The 21,325-nt window shown below is 41.7% G+C and overlaps 1 protein-coding gene across 4 annotated transcripts in view; it reads right to left on the reverse strand.

Annotated features, from left to right (window-relative positions):
• The window catches only part of SNX10 (sorting nexin 10), a 36,461-nt gene extending 16,234 nt beyond the window's left edge, over positions 1-20,227 (reverse strand). The window contains exons 1-3 of one of the 4 annotated variants that reach the window (XM_088062004.1): positions 14,592-14,761; positions 14,425-14,501; positions 4,315-4,368 (exon numbers count right to left, since the gene is read on the reverse strand). In XM_088062004.1, coding sequence (XP_087918130.1) covers positions 4,315-4,338 — 24 coding nt within the window. In that variant the 5' untranslated portion in view covers positions 4,339-4,368; positions 14,425-14,501; positions 14,592-14,761. Of the gene's footprint in view, positions 1-4,314; positions 4,369-14,424; positions 14,541-14,591; positions 14,762-20,174 lie in introns of those variants that run through there. The other 3 variants (XM_005518895.3, XM_088062012.1, XM_088062005.1) reach the window with 3 other exon arrangements.
• Positions 20,228-21,325: the final 1,098 nt, after the last annotated feature.

A 21,325-nucleotide genomic window follows, 5' to 3' on the forward strand; every position in this document is an offset into this window, starting at 1 on the left:
AATTCACCCCAAAAGCTAATCCAACCACTTAAGGAAAAGTGTATCACTTTAAGCTGTAGATATAGTCCCCCTGAGAGGAAGGCACTGCGCAAGATCTCCAGCTACAGGAATCGACTGTGGGAGGAATGACAGCGTCTCTGGTAAAAAAACATGCTTTTTTTAGTACATATTTGCATAAATCAAGAAATCTTGAACTAGAAAGCTCTCAAAATGTGTCTTCCTATGCCCAAACCAAAGATACAAGAATAAAAGCTTTACTCTTCAGCCCAGTCGTCTCCTCTAACACAGTTAGTTGCATGTACCAGCACTGCAAACCTCCAGAGGACTGACAGGAGAACAGTAACAACCTTGAAAGGTGAAGATACACTTTTTCCTGAACAGCCATGGCACTATGTAGGTAGCAGTGAGACATTCAAGGTCTCGATTAAATCATTTTCCTCCCTGATTTCCAGGTATTATTGCTTCAGAGACGGGAAGCCTGTTACCTGATGGCTGGACACAGCTTTTGGTTTTACGTCACTTAGCCCAGCTACTGGTCCCAGTGGTGTTTCCTGTATAAGTGGTGGTTACCCTTCTGGTGAGTATCATGAACAGCTTGCCAAAGAAAGCACATTTTAAAGGCTCCTGCCACCTCTGCTGCTTCTTTCTTCACTGAAGAGCATCAGAGGGCCAAGTCTCCCCCGCAGCTTTTTAACCCCAGGACAGCATGACACAAGAGGAACAAATGAACAGAGCTTTAATCATTTCTACCAGCTGAGGATCATGCCTTTACTTTTACAAAATCACTAGTGTGACATATGAGAAATTATCTCTGCTCCAGAGAAGATATTCAGCAATGTGCTGAACACACACAGGAGAGGACACAATTTTTTTGGTTGTTTTTCTCCACCTGCCTCACTGTCTATAATATTTACCATACATAGGTAAGTAGGTAAAGTAGACTTTCAGACCCACTGTACTATCTTTTTATATCACAAGTTTTTGTCTTCTCAAAATTCCTATTTCCCTGTGTCCCAATCTTCTCCAAAGCTGCAACCACTTCTCAACATACTTTCTTTCCTTTGCTGAGCACTAAATGCATCAGTCCTGCAAGTGGAAGAAGATAAATTATGCCAAGAAGCTTAAACAGGACACTGCACTCCTCCTCCCCTCAACCACTGCAGCACAGGAGTCACAACCTCAGGCAGCCTGCTTATAACCTGACCCCAGTCTCCTTCCTCTCATCTACTGCTCTATCAGCTTCTTGTTGACTTTCCTTTTGTCCAGGTTCCCCACATTACCCCATTTCCAAATAACCTTCCATAACCCTCTCCTTTGTACAGAATCAAAACAGTCTTTGAAGAAGTATACTTCTTTCAAACCTTTGTAATACCAAAGTATTGTGACTTAAAGTTGCTACTGGATATGCTGTCAGCTATGGCTTACCTTGCAAATCATTCCAGACCACAAGATTTACATTGGAAAACTTCTGTACACTTTTAACTTGTAATTAACTATTCACTGAGTTTCAACATGGAGGAAGTTAAAACCCTTCAGACTCTACCTACCAAAGAAATGAGACCTGCTGTATATGCTGTGGCAGGCAGTGTCTAAGCAGGAAAGAACTGAGGCAAGAAGAAAAATGATCTGCAGAACAGCAGAGCACCTCAGCAAAATGCAGCCCTCACACACAGTCACTGTCAGCTTTGATTTGAAACACTAGGATTTCAACAGAAGACTGGGTGTTCCTTTTTTTCCCCCCTTATTTACCTAAAAAAAGACAATACCGAGCTTAGAATGAAGCAAGATAAACAGTAAGCAACTAGAAATGAAAAATAAAAATGTACAGCCTTTCTCAAGATTTTGGGTTACTTCCCCTATTCATCTCTTGAATCCAGGAAGTGCATTCCCATTACAGATTTTTCTGCTCTGAAACAGTGGCATTGCACATATAGACTGTTCCTTCTCTTTTGACCTTTTGCCTTTAAGTCTTCTCCAGAATACAAGATCCCACTGGGCAAACAGCATTGCTTTAATCAAAGCAGACCTAACCACACAGTATAAGTGATGATCCACTGCCAGAAAAGATGCCTATGCTTTTGCATTCCTAGAGTAAAGGCCAATATTCACATACAGGCTATGTTATTGTCCAAGCAGAGTTAGGTGGCAGAATACTCCTCTGCAAGATTGCCATCATATGCTCAGTCCATCCTGCATTGATTGGTCACAAACAATCAGCAGATTACAGCAATACTGGGTAATAACTGCCTTTCTCTTCTGTATGCATTCCACTCCCTCCCTATCTTGCTATAAAAATGAGGACACTTTCAACAGACATGTCTATTCTCAAGTCATGCACTGTCCACCTGGGGGAGGTGACGCTGACCTCTCCCTCCCACACACCACTTGAAGACTAACTTAATAATTTGTCACAAAACTGTATTGCAATCCAGCTGTACAACATGGGAGACTTGGTACAAAGACAAACAAGGTTTCAGGGACTTTTTTTTTTGCCAGCTGAAATGCTCTACAAGTTGTATTACTGCCCTGCCAAGTGCTGCTTGGTTTTTCCAGAACTGCAAATCTAGCTATTATGTCACATTCCAAGTATTTTCAGTTTGGGCTTTTGTCTTTGTTGTTGTTGTTTGGGTTTTTTCCTTGGTTGTGTTGTTGGGGTTTTTTAATTGAGGGGCACAATACAAGCATTTGTATCAATGAATTCAAGAATGTGTCCTGTAACACTTCAGAGCAACAGTTCTCTCAAAACCAAAATTTGCTGCTGACTGTTAAAAATGTCCAGACTTAGGCAAGGAGGCCTCTTGTACTGGGAACAGTATATACTCAAGAGAAAGCTACTGAAAGATGTGGCATCTCCATTTATTCCTTCTCTCTGGAAACTGCTAAATTCAGAGGCAAATAATTTTCTTTCCGAACTGCTAAAGCTATGACTTTGATATGGATCCCAGCAGCCACGCTGGCCTAAACATCTTCATAAATATTCAGAATCTTCAGATCTGCCCTGAAAGTAGTCATAACTACTTAAGCAGGAACTGCAGAGCAGTTTCTCTGTCTGGATGTGTCTTTTAATTCGGCTAGACCAGCCAGTTGAAGCAGGGCACTGGTGGTATTTTGCTAGCCTGTCATCAAGGCCAGGAGCAGTCCAAGTAGCTAGTCACACATAAATGACAAAACGGTCAAAGTGACACCCAAACCTGGATTACACCTACTCCCTCATGGATACAGATCTATGCAAAGAACATGAGTGTTGACAGCAGACTAAAAGGTGGTGTCACTGAGGTCACATAGATACTAGCATGTTAAAAGAAAATGTTCCTTTTGGATCTGCCTCTAAAGGAAGAACAACCCATAAAGGCAGCTGAGGCAAACACAAGAAATCTTTCTCTCTTTTTTCTTCCCCTTCTCTCTTTTCTTTTGTTGGATATATTTCTGCATAATGCAGTGGATTCCTCAAGAAAAAGCAGAAGCCTTACTATATAGAATTTGACTACAAAAAATGTGCCTTTCTCAGAAATCTCTAACATTTTCCTACTAGGAAAACAGGAAATCTGACATGGAAATATCTATTTTTAATATGAGGGGAAAATCTACCACAGGAAAAAGGAATAAAAAAACAATCTCACATTGGTTGATTATTTGTATTAATCATTTCAGCTGCATTTTAATTCAAATATCTATGCTCAGGATTGTATCAGGTGATGAGCTTGTGCTCCTATTACACATCTGATTAGTCAGTAACCCCTGAAGAGTAATTTTCCACAAAGCTCCCAAGAAAAATAGTATATCCCACCAGGTTGCTTGTTAGTAAAAGGATCAGACACAAAGGACATGAGACTTTCCATGTTGTGGGTGTTGGCATATTCACTCCACACATGCTGTGCAGTAAAGCTGATAAGAAACTAAGAGCTGAAACAAAATAATTTATTGAAACTTTTAATGTTCATTGGACTGAGCAGAGGAGAACATGTAAGTGGGATTCTTGTGGTCCATGCAGCTGGTAATCAGAGTTCAGACCCAGATCCCACCATTAGTCCTATAAAATATCTAAAATTGATAAAAAAGAAGACTCCATCAAAATCCTTCTCTCCTGTCTGAGCCCCTTATGGACAGTCACTTACTCTGAATGAATATCTGAGTCTTCTATCAGACGTTAACAGAAGGAACTGGCACTGCATCATTCCAGAATATTCTGTATCCTGGCAACTAAAAGTATGAAGAATACAACCAATCTTCCCTGATCCATGTGAACATTAATGAAATTCAATCCATAGCTGCCAAACTTGAATCCTTTTTTATTAAAGCTTAGATATGACTTACCTGTTTTTCATGTTTTGGCGTCATCTTCACTGGTTTGTAGTAAAAAAAATCAACCTGAAAAAATAAAACAGAATAGACATCAGATTGGTATTTAGTAATTATTTAAAGGTCAGTATCACTTTTGCTCTTAATAGATAGTGGAAAAAGTCAGGCTTAGTGCCATATATAGCAGAAAATATGTTTGCATTACCTGTATCTCAGAATTTATTCATTTTAAAAAATAATCCCTTTTTAGAAGCATTGGGCTAGTCCCCTTCTCTACATATTTGTCATATTTGACAGTCCAGTGATGCATGCTCATCTCTGGAAGTCAGTGCTTTTCTTCTCTGTTCCAAGAGCCATCTCAGGGTTTCATCCTTGTACGCACCTCCCAACATCTCCACTCAGCCAGCATTACCAGCACACAAACACAGCCAAGGCAGTGCTGCCTGTGCCACACTCCCAGGTGCCCAAGCACAGGTCGGCATGACTGCAGCTGAAGTCCAGAGACTCTAAAACGTCTGAGTCAAAAGAATCAAATACCCATCTCAACCATTTTCCTGAAACTCAGCAAACTGGAGACACAAACTGCTTGGATCCTGCAGGAGAGCTAAAATTCAGGCTAAATTTCACAGCATCCGTGTTTTCAAACCTCCATGTAGGGAAGGGTGTAATTACACCAAACTGAAACATCCTGTCATTAACTTACATTTTTAAACCTACTCTTACACTGAGAATCCCAGTACATTTTTAACTGTGTCTGCAGTCCAATCCAATAAACCAGACAGTTTGCTCAGGACAGGTACCCACACAAGGAAGAGCAGGACAGCTTTTTTTACTTGCCAGCTTATATACACACCACCTCCTGTTTAGTGATAAGAGAGCTTGAAGCTGCTCTTGTTATAACTACATATTTAGGTCAAGCCCAGCCAAGGAGTGTTGAACACCCCACCCCTGCCCACTGCCTCTTAGGAGCACTTTCAAATTACAAACTCCACCCATTTTAATAAAACAGGGCACAAAGATAAGCACACATACATTTCTTTGCCCAGGAAATTATTCTGAAACACTTTGTTGTCAAGTTTCTATAGGGTCAGTCATATCAAAATAGGATACTCTGTTTCCAAATAAAAACGACCATACATAAGACTTCATCCTAAAGGGTGCCCTTGTATAGTATAGACTCTATACACTGTATATATACAATACATTCATTGTATTGTATAGACTCCAACATAGTTCCCATCTCCATAAAGATAAGGCCATCATTTCACTTCTGTAGCTAGAATGGTACTGACAAAATAGAAATATCAAAAACACACTCAAATTTTCATGTTTGTTTTGTCGGGTTTTTTTAACTCCATTTATGTATGCTTAACTAGTATGTATGTTCCGAGCTGAAGTTATAGAAGAGCACTCAAACACTGCTTGCTGCACAGGCTCAGCAGTGTCAAGCATCTCTGCAAGGTGGGGGTAAAAATTTGGCTCACTGGTGCTAACTGCTGTTAATGAGAAAGTATATTGGGAACTTTCATTTTGGGGAGATAAATGGCTTTTACCTCACAGGAGAGCGTAAGCACATATCACAGATCTTTCATAGAATTGCATCATTTAGGTAGCCTCCAAGTCCAACCTCTGACTGACCACTACCTTGTCCACTAGAACATGTCACTAAGGCCCATGTACAGTTGTTTCCTGAAAACCTCCATGGTGACTCCACCGCCACCCTGGGTGCTCCATTCCAACACTTAACAAGCCTTTCAGTGAAAAAATTCTTCTGGAGGTCCAACCTGAGCCTCCCCTGGCACAGCTTGAGGCCATACCCTCTTCTCCTGTCACCAGCTGCCTGGAGAACAGGTTGATCCCCACCTGGCTACAGCCTCCTCTCAGGCAGCTGTAGGGAGCAGTAAGGTCTCCCCTGAGCCTCCTCTTCTCCAGGCTGAACAGCCACAGCTCCCTCAGCTGCTCCTCGTAGGACTCACTCTCCAGACTCTTCCCCAGCTCTGCTGCCCTTTTCTGTCCAAGAAGAACTTGAAGATGTCCTTCTCCAAGTGAGGGACACAGAACTGGACACAGGACTCGAGGTGCAGCCTCACAGTACAGACAAAAAACCCACAGCTGAGTACAGACAAAAAAAAACACTGTGCTGGGCTCGGGCTGTTTGAAGAAGATTCTTTCTGCTATCTCTCCCCACTGAGTATAGCTGTAAACCTATATAGTTTGAGGTTATTTTACCCCCCCATTCTGATCTGGTTGAATGTATCATGTTTTTTTTCAAAGTGGCAGTTCAAATTCTTTTCCAGTTCTGTATCTTTATTCCATCAAATTCTGCAGTGTGTTTCTCTCCTGTGCATAAGCTGATTTAAGTGAGAAATTATGCAAGCCCAAAATATCTCATTCCTAACACTGCTTGCGAATGACAAGGCTGAAATAGCACGTTTCATTTTGTCATCTGTTTTTCTAATGACCGAGTTATGTGTTGGTGCAGGTTAGCAAGAACAGCTTAAACTCCATATAGCCACCACAATTTTAAATATTTCATGGCAAAAAATTAATATTTCAACACCAAAAAGCTTCCTAAAGTATTTAAAATACATCAGATTTTCATCAAGTAATAAAAAAAAATAAATCAATAATGGAAACGCAAGCTGTGCAAAGCTGCCTTTTTTCACTGATTTCAGTGAGATTGCCCAGTCATGCTGCAGCCACTTGCAAATATACTGAATGCAAAATTCTGTCTGGTAGCAAGACATATGTCTGGGGACTTCTCTAACACATAGAGAAGCAAGTGAGGCAGAACACACAGTGAAGCCAGTGAAACTTCTGCTTAAGAAGTTATCTTTTTCTCTTGAGAAAAAACTACCCAAAATACCAGTGATGGAGAAAAGCAGCCATCATAAGACAAACAGAAGGATTTTGGTCTTTTTACACTAAACAAAATTTTCTCTGACAGAGAAATGAACAAGTGCTGGGAAACAGAATCAAAAAAGCCAGTGGTCAATCTGTAGTTTTGATAAAACACTTTCTGTTGAGACTGGGAAACCCCACCCCCCCCCCCCACTGCTTTGAGTATGTTTTTGTTCTGCTTCTGATCCATTCTCAGTCTAAAGACTTCTTTTTTCTTTTGTTTCATATACTTACTATATGAACTGCTTCTTGCAGTACATATTTTTAATGGTTCTTAATTACATAACCAACAAAACTGCCAGGGAACAGCTCCACAACTGCCAGCAACAACCACTCAAAAGCAAAAAGATTACATAGGATGAATTGCCATACTTCCTGTGCCTAAAAAAGTATCAGGAAGAAGCGGGAGGAAAAAACATGAGTACTGTAGTGCTTTCTTTAGGGAAAACAGATAAACTGCAGTGCTCTTCTTAAAGGTAATACATAAATAATATCAAGTATTATATTTTATTTCATATTTTTGAGATTAGTTTCTATTTTAAAATCTAAATTAAAACAGATAATCTAACACTACTAGAGAAATACCCTTTTATCATGTAGATGGACTGCTCCTAAAGGAGGAAGTGATTTCTCCCCAGCGTTCCCAAACTGAAAGATGAAAATTCAAGCACTGCAGACAAAAACCATGTCAACTTGCTCTAAGAACAGCATGAACAAATGCAAGCCCTCCTGGCTGCCTCACCAGCAGCTGTATTTAGCTGCACTGAAATTTTACAATTTCACTCATTACTGTGAAGGGGCTTATGCAATTTCTTTATCTCCTCTGGGAGAGCTCATGAATTCCATGTAGTCAGTGTTTCAAGAAAATATGCTGGTAGTCAGCCCATCCATCCATCCATCCATCCATCCATCCATCCATCCATCCATCCATCCATCCATCCACCCACCTTTGGTTATTTCTAATCATATAACTAAATTACCACCTTCAGGCTTTAATGGGGAAGTGTGATTTAGTTTTAGACCTTGGTGATGATTTAAAGTACTATCCAGTCACAAGCAAAGTCCTCAGCTGTGCTTTCAAGGTTGTTCCCACCATCAGTATCAAATGAAACTTTCATTCAAGGCTTCAATATGACCAAGAGAGAGAGAAAAATTGAATCTCTAAAAGCCTGCAAGTCTTTCCTGCATTTTATGTTTTGCTCACCTTGAGACTCAAAGTAAGTCATAATAATGTTCATTTACAGCCTGTAGAAAGTTCAGCTGCAACCATACATGAAGTTCACTGTCAAAGAACATGCCCATATGCACCTGGCCACACTATATTCCTGAAAGGAAAGTGATCTGTGTGGATTTGTAAGGAAAATACACATGCAGGGATGATGGTGGAATGGGGAGGAACATGACAAATAAGTAAGAGAAGCTCAGGAGAGTTAAAAAAAACCCTAAACCTATAAAAACTCACTATTCTGTGTTGCCAAATTGACCACATCCTACCACAGCTTGGAATTTACAGCAATCAGGTACATGGCTATCACAGAATTACTGCTCTTGTTGATAGGAAAAATCTTATTCAAATGCTGTTCCTCAATCAGGGACTGTCAGTCAGTGCAGAATAACTCAAATTCGTTGTAAGCTAATGCCTTCTACTTCACCTGTTCTACCTTAACACCTGGGGTCAAGCCAACTGTACCGACCAGAGTCGTGAGACCACTTCTGCTCCTCAGCGTCCATGAACCACATGTGAGGACTGAAACTGTGCAGGTCACAGAGCATGTTCCTCCTTTCGCCTATCCTGATGGTTATTTGCCTCACCCTCCCTCAGCAAATTACTATAAGGGTCTGTTGGTCAGAATTGAAAAGAGTATGAAAGACATCAGCATGTTCATCTAAACTCCATACAACAGTCAGGAGTACACAGCCTGCTTACTGAAGTCAACAAAATGAAGTACCCCTTAAGCAAATCTTTCTTACTTTACAGGGTAAAGGTACCAGTGCTGTATCAGAGTAGGAGCAGAATCATTTCACTGCTGAGCAAAAAACAAGCACACTGTCTAAACTGCTTTTTAAAGAAGAGTTTTCCTAACTAGTGACAGAACTCACACACCTTCCCTTCCACCACAATACAATGTAGAAAAGCACTGCTAAATATCATGCCTTTGTGGCTGCACTTGAAATTCCCAGGCACTGTTGCCCAGATGCTCAGTTAACTACTTCTTCCTATAGAATTTCACTCCATTTGGTTTCTAAACACTTGTTTATGGCCACAAGGTATAAGACAGCTTCTCCTTAACCATTGTATTAGCATTTCTCCCCAGTCAGCCATTCCCCCGTCCTGCAATCTTCCTGACTATTAAGACTTGTTTTACCAGAAGAATTAATCTGGACCATTAAATAAAAAAAAAAAAAAAAAAAAAGATAGTATATAAGAAATTTTCATTTGTTTCAGAGGACCTTGAGAATCAAAGAGTAAATGAAAAATACTAATTTCCCTCTACCCTCCAAAATAAATACATGACAAGGATTAGTGTCAGGTGTGGGTCACAGATTTCCAATTACAGTGGTATGATACCATGCTTTGAATTGCTTCAAGTTAATACCATATTACTGGACAGCAGCATGACTTACATGCCAATCCGTTCTGAAACCTCTAAAAACCTAAAGATAAACTAGGAAGAAATACTAAGAAATCTGTTCAGAGTAGGAGAGAGTGTCAGATGTATCCCCATTCTCTTTTTGTTGTTGGTTGGTTTGGTTTTTTGGGGGGAAGGGGGTTTTGTTTGTTTTGGTTTTTGTTTTTAAGGTTCAAATTGCAGACATAAGCACAACCAAAGGACTTCATGGATATTCTGCGATTTCAGTGCGTTGCTGATCTCAGAGCAACAATTACTTTGGTTTTCTCATAATAGAAACTACTGGTAAGGCTAACACTGGCATCTTTAGATTTTAGGCAATGACTACAGAACAGTAATTGTGGGTCAAGTCACTGAAAGAACAGTACATGTCAGAGTTGGTCTTGGTAATTATTTATTACTCAGGGCTAGTGTTTGCCACTGCTTCTGCAGACAACCAGGGGACCACTCAAAACTTTCCTGCAGCTCCAGCTCCTGTGTTTTCCAGGCAGCCTGTCAAGCTGGTCTGCCATGTGAGCCTGCCTTTACTACTCTTTACAATTCTTACGGTGCATAAGAAGTAGATTAAACTACACAAAATTCTTTTGTGGCATACATAATCACAGATTTTGTTGCTAGGACACTTTCAGAAGGCTTACAAAGAGATAAGGCAGTCTTTGAAGGAAGCCTTGGTGACCTTCAAGGTAAAGTTTCAGAACGTGTGCTTGCTCCAGAGAGTTTTTCAGATCCCTTGAGCTAGAAGAAATCAATTTCAGAAGAAACAGCAACCTTGGCAAGCCGGCAAATTTAACTATCTTTTCAGCTGTACTCAACATGGAAAACAGTGGACAGGCACTAGGCTTCTTGCTGATACTTTCACAGAAAAGGCAGACCACTGGCACTGAAACTGAGAAGGGAAAGAAGCAAGTAATGTCCAGGCTAAACCACTTGCTGGATTGTGCTGTGTACTTTGCAAGTGCCAGTTCCGTTCAGTTGCAGAAGTGATGAGTGGGGATGTGCACACTGTGCACTCATAAACCATACACAGATCTGATGAGGTACACCAACATAGACAGATAAGCCACCACTAGGCATTTTTTACATGATGCAAGTTACAAACAACACATCAGAGAGCTGTTACTTTTAGAAATCAACAAGGTAGGGGATGTAAAGAGAGATTAATGTCTCAGCATTCAGAACACAGATTAAATTCCTAATAAAAATATTAAATGCTGCTTCTAAAGGAAAGTTCAGAGAATGTATATGGCTTTCTTTCCAAAATTCATGTTTTTCTCAGGAATTAAATATTTCACTGCATTAAATCAAATTAAGTTGCCTTAAAAATAGTATCTTTCTCAAGACATGTCTGTAATAATTATTTTTCACCCAACACAGGACAAGAAGGGTTGATGGAAGCTGTATCTTTGCTGCTGAGTAAGCAGAGCAAAAGTCAGCAAATACTATGCAGTCTTATCGCTACACTTCCTTCTCTCTCTCTCAGATGCAGAGGCTGCCATCACCTGACCCTTCCCTTCCTCACTCACACACTGGAACACTTTGAATCTCATGTGCCAGAAATTTCTCATTTTTTTTTCTTATTTCGAAGTCTTTTAATTTATGATACAATTTTTGTCTGCTGCTTGAATTGCTGTTACTTAGCACTACATGTTTTAGCTCGTTTTTTTTTCCTGCTGCAGATTTCCTTATGCTATCAAAACATCTATTTTTTTGATGTGCTACCTGCTCCAATCCAGGATGTGTTAGTGTTTGGTCTTGTGCTCAGAGAGGAAAGTAAAGGAAAAGTTACAGTTTTGGTCACAGCCACAGATTTAGAAGTCCCAGTTTCATGACATGTCTGGGGAGATGGCTGGGAAAGACCCAGCACAGATATAGTAAAAATTAAAATGAACAGCTAAGCAGTAGCATCCTGAGACAGATTGATCCTAAGTAGTCTGTGTAACTGCAGCTCAAAACAGTGGTTAAGACAGGAAATATTGCAGTCAATACAGTGTGCCCACAAAGCATTTGGATCAACTCTCTTCAAACTGTTGTGTCCCCTGTGTCTTTTAAGTTGATCAAGCCGATGATGGACCATTACAACAGCGCAGCTGGATCAGACCTCCAGTCTTTCACACTATGGCAATTCACTCTTTGGGCCCTCCTCCCCTGAAGAATGCACCAGATGGCCCATCACTGACACCAAATCTTACTGTTGTCACATTGGTGTAGCTGCATCCACATATTGCAAACATAGTTTGTGGGCTGGGTCTATCAATCATCAAATTAACCATTTAAGAATGCATTAACAGTGAATGTGACTGGGCAGTTCACTTGTTCCACAGGCTTTGTTATCTTTCTAGAGGCTAGACTGTGCCAGTGGCATGAAAACAGTATTTTGGAAGAAAATAGCTTCTAAAGAGTGTTATTTATTATTAAAGCAGGCAATTCTGAGAAACAAAATGGCTTTAATTGAGACTGACCAGTAAGAAAAGCAAGCTGAAAATCAGTGATTCATCCATATACTTGGATTTTCTACTTCTCATTTATTTTTGTGCCTACTGAACATCAAGATGTGATTTTGGTTGCTTTCACCCCACTGCTGCACCCTGACTTTATAAGACTGATACCAGCTTTTGGCCAACTCCCAGAACAGGAAGCTCATCTGTGAAGTGACAAACTTCTTTATGAAGTTGTAAGAGAGCAGCAGAAGGCACAGAAAATACACAAAAATGGGAGGGAGAGAAGAAAAGCAGCACTTCGGTTTGACTGCTCCACCATCACAGCTAAGTCAAAGAAATGGCTGGTCAGCCTGGAACAAACATTGTTCAAGATAAGATAAGAGAAGCAAAGGTAGAAGACAGTGCTTGCAGGACAAATACAGCTCACTGCTTTCACAGTGCCCAAATCCATGTGATATCTTTCCAACAATGAATTCAAGTAGACCATTAAGCGGTCTGAACAACTTCTGCCTTCTGTAGGAGAAAGATTTCACACTCTCAGAGCAGGTGCTGCCGAAGTGAGCACAATGCACAGATCTGTAGGGCAAGCCTACAGGAAAACAGTGGATCAAGAGGAAACTGGTTTGTGTTAAATAATGCTTATTTCAAGTTCACTTAAATATATTTACTTCAGGCCAAAAAAACACCACAATCCAATCTTAAAACAGAAACAAGTGTCAATTCATATAACCACACCAGTTAACCACTGGTTAACTAAACCACTTGAAACCTACACGTTACGTATGGACTTTGTGGTCCTACAATTGTATCCATATAAAATGTCCATCACATAGCTGGTAGGATTCTGATAACCACCAACAGATCCTCTCCAGCTCTACTGGTTTGTAGAAACACAGTGATGCAGCAGGGACAATGGCATTTTGGCCCAGGGCTACGCGCAGCTCTCAGAAGGAAACTGCAGTCTCGGCACCCTAATGAAACCAAACCCAGACCAAGCAGGAGCAGAAGGTCCAGTTACCACACCCCCCCTGCAGCTGGAAGCCCACAGAAGAAAGCCCCACTGCAGGTATCAAGCCTACTCCTCACTCCCTGTAACTCTTCTGCAGAACTGACACGATTAGGTCACTTAGTGCCACTGGAGATGTAAACAACCATTACTGAGGATGCATTTCCCTTTTATACCTGAGTTTCAAATCGTGCACCACATTATGCACAGCACGTGTTTTACTTACTCGGAAAGCACTCTGTAAAGATAGTACTGTCCTTGACAGGGTCTGTATTATTGTTCTAGCAGGAAAACAGGATGGAGAATGGTTAGAGGTTTCAGTCATCTAGACTAAAAAAACACAACTCTTGCAATTGTAAAAGCCAGTTATTAACTGACCGCTGAAATCCAGAATTTCATCTACATTAAAGAGAGAATAAAGCTATTCAAGGCTGGAAAGTTATCTAGCTTAGCCAAGCTTACTGAGAAAAGACAGCACTCCTTGGAATAAAGCTTTGATACATGATCCTACTCATGATTTTTCCACACTGCTAACAAACCTCTATTTCAGATATCTAGGACAAGTCAATTACCACCCAAGGTTGGAATGACAGAAGCTCTAGAAGCTCTGTGATGCTCAGGTGGTCAATATAATTCTGGAGTGTTAACTAGCGTTTACAGTGTTGTTCAGATGCTTTAAGTCTCAAAGACTTATTTTTTCAAGCAAACCTATTACTCTAAGAAGAAATATTTAATGTGTACAACTCGCCTTGGTCCTAAGGATCTGTGACTCTGGAAATCCTGCAGAAAATGAAAGAATCCTTTTTTGAAAGAAAATCATTGCTTATGCACATATGCCATAGTACAAGATATTCACTTCTGACTGAAGCCTAAAGACTGCCTTATGTTTTTTTAAAGATAGTCCACAGGACTCCAAATTATCTTTATGGTTATCCTGCCTTAGTTACAAGGTTTAGTGCAAATATTGACGGATAGTTTTCCTGAGAAAATCAAGATGCTTTCTTTGCAAGCTGACCTGGACTATTAACACCAACCTACCATGATTTGCATTAAACCCCTGCGATTCAGGTGTGGGAAGCTCACAAAAAAAGACCTCACCTGGGAGAGGATCTTGCATTTCTACTCTAAGGTTTAGCACTGGATTACATACCTACTGTTGACATCTTTTTCCCAGCTGGAGGGTCAAACAGATCTTCCAACTTGGCACATTCTGTGATTCATCTTCATCTACCCAGAGAGGGGGAGACAAGGGGCTTTCAAATCTCATCTGGAATGAGTGATTTGCCTTCCTGCCTCCCCACCTCCAAACAGTCGTACCTGCAACCAGTGGCCAGACAGATCCAGCAAATGCCACGTAGTCCTAAATCCTTGGGCAGCACAACAACTCGTGCCTCAGCCATTAAACACCAGTCGTATTATTTCACATGTCTGAAGACATGTGAGGGTGTCTTTGGACTGTGCATGAGAGACAAGGTTGTTAGACTCAGCTGTTCTCAAAGCACGATAGCAATGACACTACGTGCCAAGGTGACTATTTATACACAAGTGCCTGGCACGTCATAGGCTCTGGCATTATCAAGATGTTCTTTAGTGCCTGGGACTTGCAGATACGTCCCTTCTCCCCATAATCATTCCCCAACACCTCCACTGCCACCTCACCTATTCACATGTCATTAGCAGAAATTAATTTCTTCTGGGAAAAGACACACTGCTCTTGAGAAAACAAAGCCTTCCCCTCTGGAAAGACAACTGAAGTCATTAAAACAGAAGCTAAAGTTATGACTAATTTAAAACCATACATCACCATTACACAATTAAAACAATGAGACTATTAGAAGGCAAAACTTACAACCTGGTGACTGCTGCTGTATGCAAGAAGCAAGGTAGGTGAGCAGCTAGGGCCTCCCTGTGGGAAAGGAGGAGCAGGAACTTGAAAAATGCGTGGGCAGCACACAAACAGAGGTCAGGGTAAATTACTCACTGTCAATTCTACAGTAAAATAGATGGTTTATCATAGGAGTAGAACATCTGGCTTTGAAACGTAGTTTTAGCTATGTGTGCATCTTCCTAGACATCTCTGGTAGAGAAGAAAGGGAAAGGAAGAAGTAATTTTCTCAAGCCATGAATTCTTTCAATATCAGGAAAAAGGAATTCCTTCACACCACAAAAGAGCAGGCATGGAGCGTAAATTGTTTCCTCTTTTTATGAACAAGAGAGAAGATCCATAATGAAATCATTGCTGGTTTACCTGTTCTCAAACAAATGGAACTCCCTGGTGTGCATCCTACCCCTCAGCTCTGTGATGATCTGTAACACCAGGCACATGAAGACGCTGGAGCAAAGAGAAACTCCCATCAATCTGATCAAGTACTTCCTTTCGAACCAGGTCCACAGAGTGATGCTTTTTGTAATAGCTTTTTCAAGGTTCATATCTATTGATGAATTCACTTGCCATACTGGGAGACAGTTTGACATAAGTCATGCTGAGGTACCAGTGGAGCAATGTGCAGTGCTGCTGTACTGTGGACACCCTGAGCAACACCTGCACAGCATCGATCCAGAGACATACCCTGTTTAACTGCAGACTTTCAGAAAAGCAGAGGAAAACAAGCAAGAACACAGTACGTGTGTTATTTATGTCTGTCCCCTAAGTACTGAAGGAGCTAGTGCACCAGGGAGCAAGTCAAGGACAGCACAAAGGCTGGCAGACAGCTCTCCTTTCTCTGTGGAGAACAGGCCCAACAAAATCAGAAAGGAAACTGAAACCAGCAGCCCTGAGGACATTTAAGGGTTCTGTGAAAACATTTCACTAATTAGGCCTCAAGAAGAAAAATACTGGTTTGAATTTCTCCGAGTTGAAAGAGGATCCCTGGAGGAATACCGTGCGAACTGCAGAACCATTTGTGATTTCATCATTGGATTATGTTCCATTAAAACTTCCACTGTTCAACCTGGCATACAGAAGTCTGGACAAGTAGGGTTCAGACAGCTAAACTTAGATGTTGAGTGTCTTTGTGAATGCTCACAAGGTGTCCTACTTTTCAGCTCCTGCTCAAGAAGAGGGTGCATCAACTGCAGGTCATGTGCCAGCCTCATAGAAGTGTTTTGGATCCCTCTGGACAGTCACCTTGAAAGGCACAGTCCCATACATCAGGCCATTGACCTGTGCCCAAACTGCTGGATGCTGCACAGGCAGAACTTTGGTGCTACGTGCAGTGTAGACAGATTCCTCAGGAGACCCTGCTCCTTCTGCAACATCTCCCACCATGAAGGTTTGTCTGTGCCAGGGCTGCCTCAAGTGGTTTCAACTCCAAGCTGTCTTTGCAGTCTCTCTGCTTCTTCTTTCCCTCCCACAGATGCTTGATTTTAACAGCACAGAGAGCTGTTGACCAAGCGTGTGATTCAGCTGGAGCTTCTGCCAACAAGGAAATCGTGATGGCAGTCCGCTTTCTGTGGGTGGAGAGGTCACACCTGCAGCCACCAATGAAGTGGCATGACAAGCTTTTTATTTTCACCTTTCTGTCTTTCAATGTCTATATACAAAACATGAAAGTTTTGTAAACATACTAATCAAGGATTCTTCTGGGGTTTTTTTCCCCTCCAAGTTGGGGAGGAAGTATGCTTACAAAATGCTTAAGTTCTGTGTAGACGTTTAGCAAGCAATGAAACAAAGATCCAGAGCCAAACACTACGCAGCAAACTTGTGCATGTAGCTCCCTGTAGACATGAAGCATGATTTGCTTTTCCAAGACTTATTTTGCCAAGAAGTCGGAAAATTCCTGTAGGATACATAGCTGTGCTTTTCTCTTTGTATTTTTACTGGAAGAACAAAAAAGCTGAGGGTTTGGTTTTTGTTTTTTTTTTTCGATAATAAAAATATGCAAAATGTTTAATGAGAAGAAAGAAAAAAAAACAATATCCTAAATTATCGAGACCTCTTTTACTTCTCTGTTCACTAAAACCTTATGCATACTGTACATCACACACATGGAAATAAGATCTGTGTGACACATTGCAGAGATATGATACACCGAAGTTGTCACCTGTCTTATACTACCTGCCTGCTCCCAGGAAGCAAGGAACAGCCCCAGCAGTCCACGCTGCTGAGTAAATGTTCACTTTTTTTGCTTTGTGATTTATCAAAGCATGGGTTTTGTTATTTTGAGTTTTTAGTTGTTTTGTTTTCATTTTCTTTTTAAATCAACCGGCCAGAGGACTACTTCCTTCTTTCACATGGAGAAATTACAAAATTGCATGATAAAGCAGGGAAGGTTGCAGTCACCGCTGAAACGACGGCAATTACGAAACATACTGAGCAAAAACTGACTAAAGTGAGGCCACAAGACTGATTCAGCCCCTTATGGTCAGAAAGGCTCCAGCTCCTGCATTGGTACCCTTGGCAGTATCTCTCATTCCCCAGGAGAAGGGGAACACCACAATGAAGCAAGTGCCTGATCTGCAGGCTCAGGCCAAAGGCAATGCTGTTCCATGGCAGGGGCAATAAACTGCTAGGGGAAGAAAGGAGTGAAGCATCAAGGAAAGGTGCTCTAGGGTTGCTTAGCTAGGCATGTTCAACTGATGACTGCCCTGCCTATGTCTAGAAAAACTATTCTGCAAGAGATCCATGTGCAGCAGCACATAAGATTTCTGTGAACAGAGCCTTCACCTTTAGTATCCTCTGTTCCTCACCTGTTCAGGGATGGCACAGAAAAGCCTTTGATCAGTCATGTCACCAGTCCTGGCTCAATGGTGGCAATCCACCAAAAGGTCGCTTCATGTTTGCCAACTGATGGTTTGATTCAATGCTAAGCTTGTTCTTATGCCTGAGAATTGCTCAGTTTGACCCACATCCTCAGTAGCTTTTGCTCAGTATGGCATAGTGCTTGGGAAGGGAAATCTCAGGATGCTCAGGAGCCTCGGCACAGCAGGGCACCGCTCACGTGCTGACCTGCACGCTGCACCTACACTAAAAGCATCTCATCACTGTGGGCATGCAGAGATCTCAGAATTAGCTCAAGCAGATACACCAGGGCTGGCTAACCTCCAGAACAGCTGTTCTTCAGGAGTTAATATGGAAAAGAGCAGCTGTTTTGCAATGGTAGAAGAACACAAAGCCTTAGTAGTAATATTTTCAAAGTATTTCCCTCCTTTTTAAAAAATAATTATGTATCATTATTTTCCTAATAGAATTTAAAATAATCATCATCATTATCATCTATAATAAATGTACAAGTATTTCCATGGACACAATCATGGTGTACCAATGCAAGATCTTTAAAAGGTCTTCATATTTGCCTTCATTAAAAGGCAAATACTCCTTAGATTCAACACAAAATATACTTTCTAAACAAGACATTTCTGTATTTCAAGTCAAGCATCATAAATAATACCCTAGGCTGAGTCAGGCATAATAATTATTTGCATCTTTTACACAAACATTGGTATTTCCACTTTTCCAAAAGAAGTCCAGTATTGTGTAATTCAGGAAAACCCTGCTTTGCATTACTTTCAGTTTCAGTTGTCCCTAGCACAAATAGGAAAACCTTTCCCTTCACTTGAGCTACTTCTGCCAATGTGAGAAGCAGAGTGGGCAATGAAAACTCCAGCTGCAGTTTCCCTTGGGTCATGGCTGATGTGGACACCTGCCAGGTGGGTGCCTCAAACACTCCTGGCTGGGCCAGACCCTGATCCTCAAGAGCCTAGCCCCACAATCCTGTCTGTCTTTATCCCCTGGATACTGCTAGCAGAATTAGGCAATATTTACTCAGAACTGCCATACCCTTGAAGGGCTGTGAGAACACCCAGGCCATTGTCCTGATCTGATGGCGACTGTGTCTCTAAGACTGTGTCTTGGTGTGACCCCAGAAAGTGTGAGATGAGCAGCAAACACAGGCGCCTCAAGGAAAAGCACTGGCAGCTGTCCCTGTGCCTCTGAGCCCAACTCCAGAACATGACCCATGGCAACTCCAGAGCACGACCCATGGCAAGCCCAGCAACCCTCAGGCACTGGAACTTCCTTTGCTTTATAAATCAGTTAGTTTTAATTGCAGGCTGTGTTTTCATAGGCTGTCTTCATACGTACCTAAAAATTTCTCATGCTGCCTAACTCAGATAACACAGAATTTCAGAATAACATAAGGCAGTCTCCTGACTAATAGAATAAGCTAAAAAAGCATGCTATGATATACATTATATATTTGTATAGTGTATGTACACTGAATGTTATATAATGTATATACACAACAGTAATATATATATACATATCTATACACATAGATGTAGGTATAGGTATAGGGATAGGGATAGGGATAGATAGATAGATAGATAGATAGATAGATAGATAGATAGATAGATAGATAGATAGATAGATAGATAGATAGATAGATAGATAGATATAGATAGATAGATAGATAGATAGATAGATATAGAGCTTTTGCACATCTTTGTGATCTTCAGTTGCCAAAGGCGATGGATTTGCTATAGCAAAACAAAGAGGAGTGGGCCAAAACGGGATTAGTAGTAAATCTCTCTGCCCGGCGTTAATCATTGCTAAGGGCAGTCATTTACCGCGCCGTAAACCGCGGCGGAGCCCTCTGTCAAAGGGGGAAAACACACTCCAAAGGGCCGGGAGGAGCCGAGCGCCGCCGCCAGGGCAGCTGGGCCAGGGCTCCCGAGCCGCCCTTCGGCCGGTGCCACCGAGCCCGGCGGCGCCTTCCGTCACCCGCAGCCCGGGGGACGCCCCGCACCCCTGGCCCGGAGCTCCCGGCTCCCCACACGCAGCCCCGGCAACCCGCCCGCCGGCCCCGCCGCGCCCGCTCCGGGTCTGACACATCCCGATCCCGATCCCGATCCCGATCCCGATCCCGATCCCGATCCCGATCCCGATCCCACACGGCTCACCCGCCGCCGCCGCTCCCGCCGCTGCCCAGAGCCGGGAGAAGCCGGCGCGTCACCGAGAGCGGGCGGGGCCGCGCTCCCCGCCCCGCCCGGGCCCTGGAGCCCCGAGGGGCAGAGAGCGGCTTTCCTCGAGCACGGCTTTGTCAGTGCGGGGATGGAGGTGTCCTGTGACCCGCGTCCTCATCACATCTGCATCCCGTGATCACCTTGATTGAGTGGGGCTCTTTGGTGTTTACAGCTCGTAACACCTCAGTCGTAGACACCCCGTGTGCTTTATGACATTGCACCCTAAATACGCATCTTGCTCAGACTGAAAAAGTACAGGTTTGCTGGGAGTATTTTAGAAGCCTTTTAGTTAAGAAGCGGGGGTAAAAAAATAAAGAAATAAAAATTATCCCCGGAGTTTTACCGCAGAAATGTGTCCTGCAGAAATGACTAGACACAGGAGTTAATGCTATGGTCTAGTTGAAAAGGTGATGATAGGTCAAAGGTTGAATTTGATTATCTTGGTGGTATTTTCCAGCCTAAATTATTCTGTTGTGTTATTGAGAAACCAAATTAACTAGTTTTTCAAAGGTGAATAAAATATCTCCTGAAGGTTTATTTTCGGCTTTAATTGGTTTCTCGGGAAATCAATGTTCTAGTAATTTTGTTTCCTCACTGACTGTGTAATAAAATTCTGAGAGAGATTTGAAATACACAATTAATGTTGTGTGCTATCAATTGGAGATTTTCTTTGTAATAGTGTTTATGCTACAATTCTGACACCTTGGATTCCTGGGTTTTGGAATCTGTCTTCTAAAAAAGAGCTTGGCAAACTGGGGGAAATCATTTATCTGTGGCAGTGCTTGTCTCTTGCTGTTGAGGCTTTTCTTTTGTGCAGAAATTTGTTTAAGAGTAATAAATGAAAGCACTTTGGAAAATATCCACTGATGAGAGTGGTAGGAAAAGAGTTAATTTTCTGTTGCAATAAGAAGGGGTAAGGGTTTCTGCTTCATGAAGAGCTTGAATGGTCTTATCTCAGTACTGATAAGAATCTTCAGGGGCTCTGAGCAACTTCTATTTTGAAAAAAATAAATAATTTTAGTAGCATTATACATATTTACTTAATTTCTAAATACTGGAAAGGCTATGATCTTTTCTTAGCTATTTTC

The sequence above is a fragment of the Pseudopodoces humilis genome, chromosome 1 (assembly GCF_049639895.1).
Source record: "Pseudopodoces humilis isolate 2021_Gansu_Grassland_sample_001 chromosome 1, ASM4963989v1, whole genome shotgun sequence".
Lineage (NCBI taxonomy): Eukaryota > Metazoa > Chordata > Aves > Passeriformes > Paridae > Pseudopodoces > Pseudopodoces humilis.